We start from the raw sequence: 12,363 nt of genomic DNA on the forward strand, positions 1-12,363 counted from the left end.
TTCCTACTCTCCATGAACCGGTCCGGCAATTTTGGATGTCATACGCCAATATTTTTTTAAACCCATTTTTATTATTGTAAACAAAATTATAAAATATACTAATATAAAAAATTATTTTCATTATTTTCACATTGTAGTTCGTTTTTTGCTTGCTCACATTTTTCTTTCTCTTTTCAATGTTTTGTTGTTCATTTAAATATTCATATGAAAATAAATATTATATTGCCAAATAACTCATTATTCTTTTAAAACTTTTCGAATATGGAAACTTTTTAATTAGAGTTAATAACTGAACTTATAATTTTAATTTTATTTTTCTCTACATAAAAAACATAAAACTTTTGGCCTAAAATATGCCCAAAAAAACTGATGCCCTACTCTTTAACTTCACTTGCTTGGCCTATGGGTAGAGCCTTGAACCATGTTTTATTTTTACTTTAGGGTTGTCGTGTTTGTTGGTTGTTGTGTTAATATTACTATGTCCTGAGAAAAATCAACTATACCATGATTCAATATGTTGGGCCTGTTAGGTTCTGTTCCTTTCTTATATTTTAGAATTTCAATTTTTATTTTATTTTAGACATTCATGTGGTAAAGCAAGATAAACTTCTTCTTATTGGACGATGCATATGTGTTTCTCTATTGTAAATTTAGTTTCTTAGTAGTATTCATCTTTAAGCAAAAAAAAACGTATTCAAAACTATTATAAAAAAGGAAAATTGTTTGTTTACTATCATATGCTTAAAAAATCATGTTGTTAAGCTTGTGATGTCTTTTTATATCATGGTACGATATGAGTTGCATTTTTATATACTATATCTGATTAATTTGACTTCTATAGTTTTGAGTAGTATATGCTAATTGTATATTGGTATCATATATTTTTAAGAATCTTAGTATCAAATAGTTTTAGAATTAACCATCTTAGAAATAAAAGAACAAAAAAAATTCCTATAACACTTTCCACTTTCACATATAATAGTTTACTTTCTAAGAAACTTTATTATTATAACATTTGACATTATAATATTCTTTGGCTTGTCTTCTAAGTAGATACGACAAAATGATTATTCATTTTATTCAATTGCATCTATGATGATGATGAAATAAAACCATTGCATGTTTATACTCATCCAAAAATTAGGGTAATTTTTTATAATTTTATTTACTTGGATTCATTTTCATTATTAAAGTTTCGTAAAACAATTTTAATTTGTATTAGAATGTATAATTAATAAATTATCTTATGAGGGAGCAATGTGATTGCATTTTTTACCTCACTAAAAATTACCTGGTAAAAATATTTATTAAGTTCATTTTTGTTTATCTAAATTTCATATTTAGATTGCATTCATGTAAGTTATATTCCAAAATTACATTTCTCTGTAGATTTCGAACCGTTAATAGAAATGCGCAAACGTAAGCGCCAAAAGAAAAAAGATGGTGAATGCTTACGACTATGTGCATTGGTAGTTCGTCATAGAGTTTCTAATAATTAAAATAAATGAAAAAGGAATATAATTATTTTAATTGAAAAAGGGAAAATCGATTCTCAAGGTTAAACATCTTAATTAAATAGTTTATTTTGTTATTTTTTAATTTTTAATTTTTTTATAAGTCATAAAACAAAATGAGTTTTCTAACAAGTTCCATTATGCATAATTTTAAACAATATATTTACATTATTTAAAATTAATATTAGTTGATACAATAAAAATATTAGTATGATTAAACAAATTATGAGAGTTAAAAAAATTAGTATCGTGAAACTTTTTACAAGTTATATTAGTATATATAATTTTATTATTGATAATACATATATGATATGAAATATAACTACTTAATAAAATTAAATATAATTAATAAGCAATTTAATATGTTTTAAAATATTAATAATATTATATTAAAAATCAAATGCAAAGAAAAATAACAAAATAAGTATTCAAATAATATTATATTAAAAATATTAAGTTACATTATAAATAAAAATATTATATTGACGAGAAACTCACCAAGAGACACACAATATTAGAAAGATGTTCTCAAATTTCTCTATATTAAAAAACTAATATTATATGATGAGAAACTTAATGAGTCTTTCACCAATGCACATTCTCTAATATGTATTGAAAATCTAAAAGGAGAAAAAACTATACCTTCTACTATTTTTTTTTTTGGTCAAAACCATACCTTCTACTATACAATCAAAATTTTCTCCATATATTAAAATACTCTAATACTATATATAAAAGGAAAACTCAAGTAACACCAAAAAAATGAACCCAAAAAAAACTAAAATGATCAGTATATTTTTAAAATCACAAAAATAATCATTGTTGAATAAACAAATAAAAACTAATAATTTCTAAATTACTAAAATTGAACAACATTGCGTAGCACGGGATGACTTCTAGTAATATATATATATGTTAAAGTATCCTCTTTTTAATTAGGGCGAATTAGCGAAACATATCACATGGATAAATAAGTTAATGGAATACTTAAGAAATCAATTAGGGTATGAATGGTGACTGCGGTCAGGGCGGCCAAATCCGTCAGCGGTTTAGTCTGCCCCAAAAATAGGGCGGACAACAGACCACTGCGGACCAAGTCTATTTGTATGTAAAAGCGGTCCGCAGTTGGTCCGCAGCGGTCTTGTTTCTGCTTTATTTAGATCGCACCACTGCAGACTGCATTTGATGAATGGTAAATAAAAAGTGGTCCAGTCCGCAGACAGATTTGTCCGCCCTGACCGCTGCAACCATTCACACCCTTAGTGGTCTAGAAAAAAGTAATCATTTTTAAAGTTAAGATGAAGCTTTGTAGGATGACAACCGAACAACCAAAGTCTCTTCAAACGTCAACTCTTTCTTCTTCTTCTTTTTATCCTTTCTTAATAGACCCGAAATCTCTTTTTAATATAATTATTAATTTAATATGATACAAAAATGTTTGATGTTCCTTTCATGTAAGAAGATAATATTACAAAAAAGGTTTGAGGAAATAAAGAAGAAAACGAAAATGATGGGATGTGATTCTTTAAATGGAATCACGAGGAGGAGACATCCCATGTGTTAATGAATAAACCATATAAAAAGATTTTTTTTTTGTGACTTGATTTAACATTTTAACAAAAATAAATTAAAATTTTCTAAAAGCTTTTAACAGTTTCTCTTTATTCTTTCTTCGGCCAAACAACTTTTGTTGCCCACATACTTTTTTTTTGTGTGTACACCATATATATACTTATATCATGGTATTTTCTTCAATATATTGATAATGATACTTATAGACATGCATGATTGTTAACTATAATGTATATTGTAGAAAGATGTGAAGAGCACTTTCATTTCATGTGGCTGGTCTGGTTCTGGTTTTGCGAATGAGTCACGTATTAATTTTCAATTATTAAGCATATATATTTCAGTAATATAAATCCGTATATAGTATTAGTAACATCGATATATTGTATTCCAAAACTAAATCCGTATAATGGACACACACACACACAAATTATAGTATATATTGAGTAGGATGAAAGAAACTGTTCAAAAGATATGTCCAACCAATGTTGGGCAATCTAAAAACTTTGTCTCTAGCCAATTTCTATCCTTAGTCGTTACAAAGGGCCCCTTAGTTATTTGATACTATATCATTTTCATGTTTTTTGCTGCAACGATTTTGGCCAGCACATTAAATTTGATTACAAGAAATTAAATCATTCATTAGAGAAAACCATTTTTACAAATCATATATACAAACATTCTTATTATTTTCACATGGAATTTTTTATAGAAAGTGTTTAAACTTTACTTAGCATACTTTGAGTTAAAAATATTATTTTGTCGTCTCTTTCCTGTGCCCCTAAGAATCAAGAAATGCCCTCACAACATCTACAATTGGAGCCATACAGATCGGGCATTTCCCACTACTCCACTGAAGCTCATGAGCACATTTCAGACAGGTGCACATATGTCCGCACCTGCAAAACAAAACCGCAGTTTCATTAGAGCGTTCGTGTTTCAACCACACTCGCTTTCTAGCTAGGCTTTACAAGCGCACTCAAGCAGACAAATGTACCTATAGAGAAGTGAGTCTATAGGCATCTCCAAGCAGACAGAACAGTTTCTTTCCAGAGAATCTGATACTGAATTTGACATAGTTCAAAGTTATAGTTACATCAATAATGTTTACTCAAGAATAGTGTTTACTCACCAGAAAGTGATTCACATTTCATGGATTTCTGGAAATCGACGCAAGATTTGACTAAACTTTGTAGTTCGAACATTTCTCTTTGAAGCTGTTTGATTTGTTGCCTGAGATCACATATCATCTGTGTTTCCTGTGTTAATAATAAATTAGTTACTTTACTAACAGACAACCATAAATTAATTACTTCACCAACACGCAATGCTACTAACCTAAGAAATAAGCATAGCAAAACAGAGAAAAAACTCACAGAGAGGTCCTTAGGGTTTAAAGAAATTGTAGTAACGATCAAGAGATGTTGGCTAAAACCATCACTTACAGTTATTGGTTCAAGATCTACCTTCTCTGTTTCAGTTTCTTCTAGGTCCTCTTGGTACCTTGCTGAACACTCACCCAAGCTCTCCTCGTTATCTTCGTCTTCTTCTACAAGATTGCTTTCTACTTCTAACCTCTTTTTTTGCATGCGTGAGATCATGATTTTGTCAATCTTTTCCCGAAACTCACTTGCGAGGAAGCCAGAAACTGTCCTTCTACACAAGCAATCAGTCAATTATACATGTTAATGTTATTAAAGATATTAAAGCTACTCTTTAGAAAATGACGAATGGATCACATTTTAACCTACATCTCGATTAAGTTCCGCATATCATCTTTCTCTGGACTCTTGTTCATAACCTCGAGCTCCCGTTGTTTCTTGAGAGCTTCCCAATAGCTTCGTGGGCGTGATATATCGCTAATCCAATCATAATACATACTCTCTCCATTGTAATCTTCATATTCTTTATATTCCGTTACATTTTCATCCCAATCACTTAGAAATATTGGTGTTTCAAGAATCATACATAATGATTCCGACCCTTCTTGCTTCTTGGCTTTTGATATTTCTTTATCGTTTTGTGAAGATTTTTCCTCTTTACCGTTCTCTCTAAAGATGTGACTTGCAATTTCTTCTCCCTCTCTTTGCTCCAAACAAACCACTGATGTAACTTCTTGAGGGTTGGTTCTATATTCCTCAATCTCCATGGTTTCACCATTTTCACAAATACTAACTTCTTCGTTCTTCCGCATTTCTTTATTTCTCTCTACAGTCTTCACATCATCAATGACTCCTCTTGCAGCTTTTTCCTCGTCTTTAGCTTTCCCCATCGTTCTTATCCTATTAGGTCTCCCCTTAGAATCCCAAAGATTCACTTTCTCTGCAGTACTAAATGAAGACTTGTTCGTTTCTTCACTTTCCTTCACCATACCTTTTCTCAACCCTTCTCCTTCTTCTGTAGCTTTCCCCTCAATTTCATGTTTCTTTGAACTGTTCATATTGCTTGCAGCTTCATAGTTCTTCCTCGTGTTACTATTCTCCATTTTTTCTTGCAAAACATTCTTATCTCCTGTTTTGCAGGCCATTTTACACACCCTCTTCATCCGAAAAGATACTGGTCTAGATAACTTTTTAGTTTCTCCCGCGCTATTCAAATTTTCCCAAGACCCCTTCTCAGTTTTTGTCTTGTATTTATCCCTACATTTTGATTCCATTTGATCAATAAATATAGCTTGGTTTAATAAAGATGTTCTAGAAGTTCAAATAACTGAATAAGCTGATCATTACCTGTGATTCATCACACTAGATCCTCGCAAAGACCGGTTTACACCTGATGTTGCTGATTTCGACATATATCTTTCTTGAATGGCAATGCACCTTTCCAAACTTCGGATTCTAAGCATATACTAAATAACAAGGAAGAGACCATTTTAATTGAAGTAACATCGTCTGAAGTGTGATGTATTAAATTAAATTACCAGTTTAGGATAAAATAAAAGTAACCTGAAGACGTCGGCACCCGCGATGGGAGAACTTTGAAACCGCGTTGCGGTCATCGAGCCATTCGAGCTCAGTTTCTCGGTTACGCAAAATCATCTTACAAACGTCTTCACTTGCTTGTCGCCCTCTTACCCTAGTGGTACAAGTAGCCAGTTCAAGAAAACATCTCCCTTCTCTATCATTCTCACAAGAATTTGAAACATTACTCATGTCTGATTGAGGAGACCAATCTATTTCTTCACCACTGCTTTCGTTGTTTTTTCTCTCCACTTCGTTGAGAAACTCAGAAAAAGAACTCGAATTCGAAATGTCCGAGAGACTTAATCCAGAACTCGTCCTGCTATCTATTAGCGATTGACTTAGACTCGAGCTTGACTGCTGCGACCGAGCCTCCCAAATCTGAACCAGAGAAGAAGCTCCAATGATGACACCATTTCTTGAAGAGGTCTCAGGTTGACCCGGATTACAAAACGGATTGGAATTGGTCTCTAGGGGAGAAGAAGTTGGATTGTGGTTGGAAGAAGGAATCTGCAGAGGTTCCCCTGTTTTTAAAACAGAGGATCTTGAAGAACATTCAAGAACCTCTTTATTCTTCTCTTCATTACTTGCAGAACCATCCACAGGAAAAGCACGACAGCTATTGAAACGATCAGTAACAAAACATGTGAGATTCTTTTCTTTCGTGTTATGATCCCTCGAAGCCATTTCTATAGACGCCATTTTCTTATAAAAATAAATAAAGATCAAAACCAAATCCTCTGTTCTGTTTTGAAAATTGCTTTGTTTTGTTACACTCAAGAAAATGAAAGATAGAAATAAACAATAACCTATAGAGAAGAAGCTAAGTCTTATGAACAAAAAAAATATAAGAGAAGAAGCTGAGTCTTGAGGACTTTCTCTCACTTTATCTTATACATACTGATAATATTTTCATATTCTATGGCTAGTAGTAAATTAGTAATGCTAATATGTACTAGTACATGTTTAGTTGGGAGTTGAAATGGTAATTTTACCTTCCAGTGATTACATGATGTGTGTTGGACTTGAACTTCTTATCTCTAAATAAATCAATAGTAGTTTTTTTTTTCTTTAGCAAATTGAAGAGTAATTTGTTTATTTATCACAAACTGATATGACTACGCAAATGATGCAACAATCTATTCTCAAGCAAAACAGAGTTTCCCAATGAAGAAATATATCGAGTTTAGTAAGCTTCACGACTCCAAAATCATTTATAGGTATCATCAGTTCGAACCTCCCTGTAACTGGAAGCTCTATTGTTTAAGACATTAAGAAGGTAGTCACTAGCTTGTCTTGAAGATGGTCTCTCCTGCGGATAAGTCTTGGTGCACTGAATCGCTATTTCAAGAACTTGATAAGCTGCTTCTTCTTCGCGGGATAAAAGCGGTTTAAGCTCTGAATCAATCAGCTTCTCTCTCGCTGCAGAACCCGGCGGAGTATCAAGAACCGTCTGTACCCATCTAACCATATCTGTCTCTTCATCAAACATTTTCTCGGTTGGCATTTTACCAGTCACAATCTCCATCAACACTATCCCCATACTGTAAACATCGCTCTTCTCACTCGCCTTCAACGTGTAAGCATACTCTGAACATAAACCCAAAGAACAAAAACATTAGCTTAAACAGTTGAAAAGGCAAGTCAAGAAACTTGAGAAAGACGTTTAATGTACCTGGAGCGATGTATCCATAAGAGCCTGCAAACATAGTGTTTGATTCTGTGTTGGTGTCATAATTCTCACTCAAGATCTTGGCGAGTCCGAAATCTCCTAAATGTGCTTCCATGTTGGAATCAAGAAGCACATTACTCGATTTAATATCACGATGAACAATAGGAGGAACACAATCATAATGAAGGTACTCAACTCCTTGAGCCAACCCAACTGCTATCTTCAATCTTGTCTCCCAACTAAGACACTCCTTCTTCTTCGTGTGAATCCAATCCCAAACACTTCCGTTCTCCATATACTCATAAATCAACAGATTCAAACCTTCAGCTTTGCTGCTGCAGTAACCCATCAGCTTCACCAAATGTCTATGTCTGATTCTTCCAAGTGTCTTAACTTCTCTGTTAAAGCTCTTGTTTGACATCAAATCATCTTTCCAAAGAATCTTCTTCACAGCAATCGTCTCTCCGCTCTTCAACTCAGCTTTGTAAACTTTTCCTGACCCTCCTGATCCAATCATGAACTCGTCGTTAAGGTAACGTGTAGCTTCCATAATGTCTTCCCACTTTATATCTGACTTTGCACCTCCGTTTCTAAAGAGAGGAGCTTGTGATGAAGAAGAAGAGTCTGATGAGACTGCGCTGTTCCCGCCTCGCCTTTTCTTGAAAACATCATGACTTTGCTTGAAGAAAAGGAAGATTACAAGTACCATCAAAGCAATTGCTACTAACGATGAAATGGCCGAGATGATAACCACGGTTTTGGGACTAAGACTTCGTTGGCTCTTGTTTGATCCAGCTCTGTTGCAGTGACTTAGAAGAGGTCTTCCACAAAGACCTGCATTGCCTACAAATGCATCAGCTTGCCATCTAGAGAAATGTTTCTTTAACTTCCCCTCGAGGTTGTTGTAAGAGAGGTTGAGATATCCCAAGCTTTTCATTTCTCCGATTTGGCCAGGAACTTCTCCTATAAGCTGGTTGTGAGACAGATCAAGGGATTCAAGCTTATGTAACGTGGACACCATGGACGGAATATGTCCGGTAAAGTTGTTGTAGCTGAGATCTAAAGCACTTTGAAGATCTTGTAGCTGTCCTATCTCAACTGGAATGTCTCCAGTTAACGCGTTTCTCGATAACCGAAGCTCGTAAAGCTTGCTCAGCTTGCCTATTGATGAAGGAAGAGGACCTGAAATCTGATTCTTTTCGAGGTTAAGTGCATTAAGAGCTTCCAAGTTCCCAATCTCTTCTGGGATCGATCCGTTAAGGGAATTGCCATCAAGAGATAACACAAGAAGCTTTGTTAAGTTGAACAGCTCAGTAGGGAGAGAGCCAATAAACTGATTAGAAGAAAGCTTAAGCTCTCCCAGCAATGGAAGCCTTCCAAGCCATGGTGGTATAACTCCTGAAAGAAAGTTATCGTTGAGATCAATGTGTGTCAGCTTCTTACACAAACCAAGCTCTAACGGAATGATTCCCGTTAGAGAATTGCTTGAGATATCCAATAAAGACAGCTCCCGGATCTTCCCAAACGTCCAAGGGATTCTTCCTGTGAACTGATTCTTCCCTAACCTTAAACGATCAAGATTAGGAGAGTTCCCTATCTGAAGTGGTATATCTCCCTCGAATCTGTTCTCCGTGACATCAAACGAAAGATAAGAGCTTGAACCGCACAACGGACTGATCGAACCATTGAACTTGTTGCTGGAAATATTGATTCTTGTGAGATTCTTGAGGTTGACAAGTGAATCAGGAAGGTTTCCTTGAAGAGAATTGTTGTAAATCAGTAACTGTTCTAACGCGGTTAAGAACCCTAACGAGGAAGGTACCGAACCCGAGAGCTTGTTATCAGCTAAATCCAAGATCGTCAGTTTGTCACAGTTACCTAAAGTGGCTGGAATGTTACCAACAAGCTCGTTCTCTCTCAAGTGAAGCAGAGTAAGCTCTTTCAATCTTCCTATTGAAGAAGGAATCTCTCCACTGATTCGATTACCATACCAATCAATCGCATTCAGATTCGTGCAATTCCCAATCTCTATCGGCATTTCACCCGAAAAACGATTCTCATATAGATACAGAATCTCTAATTTGCCTAGCAATCCGATTTCATTCGGTACCTTGCCTTCCAAGTTATTGCGATGCAGAGTAAACTCTTGTAGTTTCGTTAGGTTAGATATCGATGGAGATAACGTACCTTCCAAGGTATTGTTGTTAAGATAAAGATTCGTGAGTTCGACGAGGTGAAACAACGAGTCTGGGATTCGACCTGTGAGCGTATTGTTCGACAGATCAAGCGCTTCTAACGACTGGCATTTTCCGATTTCCGCCGGGATTTCGCCGGAGAGTTGAGTTTCAGACAGAGCAAGTTGCTTCAAGCTTGTGTTGTTAGAACATATAGTCTTCGGTAATGAACCAGAGAGACGATTATTCGATAGAACCAAGGACACGAGCTGATTCATGTTCCAGAACTCTTCGTGTATCTCTCCGGTGAGATTGTTCGAAGACAGATCAAGTGTTTGAAGATTAACCAACTCTGTTAATCTCTTGGGAATCAAACCTTGGAGCTTGTTACCAATCAAGTTAAGGTAATTGAGATTAACCAAATCACCGAGTTGACTCGGTAACTCACCGGAGAAACTGTTTTTCCCCAAATTGAGCGTCTGGAGGTTCACGAGTCGACTCAGCTCCGCCGGTAACGATCCGTTGAGACGATTCACCGCCGCGGTAATCAAAACGAGGCTGGTGCAGTTACCAATATCCGGCGGAATCAGTCCTTCGAGCTCGTTGTCTTGTAGTATCAAAGCCTGGAGCTGAACGAGTCTCCCCAGCTGACTCGGTATTGTACCGGTGAGTCTACACGAGGCTAACGCAAGCATCCGGAGACTGACGAGGTTCCCAAACGTCTCCGGGATCGAACCGTTGAGTTCGTTGTCTCCGAGTTTTAACGACTTGAGATTCACGAGCGAGCCGAGCTGACTCGGTATCTCGCCGCTGAGTCGGTTAGAGAAGAGATGTAACGTTTCCAACGAAGCGGAGAGGTTGGAGAGAGTCGTTGGGATGGGACCAACGAGACGGTTCGAAGACAGATCGATGTGGGTTAGGTTATTAAACCGGCCAATCGATGGTGAAATTGACCCGGTTAAGCCTAAACTGGAGAGATTTAAACCGATGATTACACTACCACCGCATGTGACCCCGGTCCAGTTGCAGAAATTGGGATCATCTGCATTCCAAGTTCGGAGAATGGTTTCGTCTTTTGGGTTTGTGACGAAAGAGTTCTTGAGTTCGAGAAGAGTTCGAAGATCGTCACTTTGACCCGAACCGGACCGGATTGAGAAACAGAGGAGAAACAGAGCAAGAAGAAGAGAGTTTTGCTGCATTTTTTTGTTTTCTTCTTCTTAGTTTGGGAAACAAGAGATCTGTGATTGTGAATGTAGTGGTGAATGAAGAAGCTTCTTCGAGTTCTTGTGGTGGCTAGTAGTAGTAATGAATGAAGCTTCTTGTGGTAGTAGTGATGAGACTAGTGTTGGAAACGAAAGGAGAATTTAAGACAATTGTTGTGTTTTTGTTGAAGTAAGATGATTGGTTTATAAGAACGGTGCATGGGGACTCTCTCTCTGTATATTATGTGTATTATATACGCGTATAAGTGTGTGTGTTTGATGTGGTGAGATGGAGGAGAAGTAAATGAAGAGGATAAAGCTTTTGAGATCGGCTATAAAGGCTAAAACTATATATAAGGATTTTTTAATGAGAACAGTAGAACACAGACGAGTCTTTCTCTCTTTGATCTTTCATTAAGGAGAGAGTAGTAGTGGGAAAGAGAAGAAGAAGGTCAAAGAAGGGTCAGAGACATTGGAACATGCAAATACAAGTGTTTCATTTATGTTGCGGCTATGTCAATTTGTATTTATGTTGTTTTCTAGTACAGTATAATATTTATGTCAAAGAGATAAATAATATTTATGTTGTTTTCTAGTACAGTATAATATTTATGTCAAAGAGATAAATAAGTTTATATGATAATGAAATACATAGATAAATTCATAAATTGAGTAATATATCTTTGTTTTTAAAATTTCAAATTAAATATTTGTGTTAAGACCAATAACATCATAATATAAGTTTTTACACTCTATAAGGTTACTTGCATATTTGTACTTCTCAAAATTAATATAGTAGAATAAATTGATATGGCTTTGACCTCGGCCAAGGAAAGAGAGTGAGTGAGATACTGAGATGAGAGACCATGACTTGGTTGAAGAATATTTCTTTAATTTCTGCTTTTGTTGCGAAGTGTGTTTGTTTCTCATTACTTAAGTTATTTCATCAAAAAAGAGGGCAGTTGTATTTCTATATTTGGATTTTACAGAATTATATATTCGTAAACAAAAATATATGATTAATATGTTAAATATTACCTACTGTATATGTTGTTACAATATATATGATTATACTATATATTTATTAAATTCATAAATAAGAAAGAGGGTAAATTTCATAGCAAAATAGCCTGAATTTTATAGATTATCAAAATAGTCCAATAATCTAAAGCCTAAAAGGGCATAGATATTGAAGATTTAAACCCTAAACCCATTGCTCAATTATCCCTATAAAAGAATTGCTCAATTATCCCTATAAAATAATTGCTAGGT

General features: G+C 35.1%; 2 protein-coding genes across 2 annotated transcripts; both read right to left on the minus strand.

Annotated features, from left to right (window-relative positions):
• Window positions 1–3,864: 3,864 nt before the first annotated feature.
• Window positions 3,865–6,745, minus strand: LOC104763117 (uncharacterized). The gene is made up of 8 exons (XM_087497699.1): window positions 6,029–6,745; window positions 5,846–5,931; window positions 5,427–5,722; window positions 4,835–5,237; window positions 4,529–4,739; window positions 4,216–4,342; window positions 4,081–4,147; window positions 3,865–3,982 (listed from the first exon to the last, which is right to left on the minus strand). The coding sequence occupies exons 1-8, from the start codon at window positions 6,743–6,745 to the stop codon at window positions 3,865–3,867; spliced, it is 2,025 nt and encodes a 674-aa protein (XP_087353825.1).
• A 413-nt stretch (window positions 6,746–7,158) lies between these two features.
• Window positions 7,159–11,589, minus strand: LOC104760494 (LRR receptor-like serine/threonine-protein kinase GSO2). Its single transcript, XM_010483419.3, has 2 exons — window positions 7,719–11,589; window positions 7,159–7,633 (listed from the first exon to the last, which is right to left on the minus strand). The coding sequence occupies exons 1-2, from the start codon at window positions 11,086–11,088 to the stop codon at window positions 7,254–7,256; spliced, it is 3,750 nt and encodes a 1,249-aa protein (XP_010481721.2). The 5' UTR covers window positions 11,089–11,589; the 3' UTR covers window positions 7,159–7,253.
• Between the last annotated feature and the right edge of the window lie 774 nt (window positions 11,590–12,363).

The sequence above is a fragment of the Camelina sativa genome, chromosome 18 (assembly GCF_030686135.1).
Source record: "Camelina sativa cultivar CO46 ecotype springtype chromosome 18, ASM3068613v1".
Classification (NCBI taxonomy): Eukaryota; Viridiplantae; Streptophyta; class Magnoliopsida; order Brassicales; family Brassicaceae; genus Camelina; species Camelina sativa.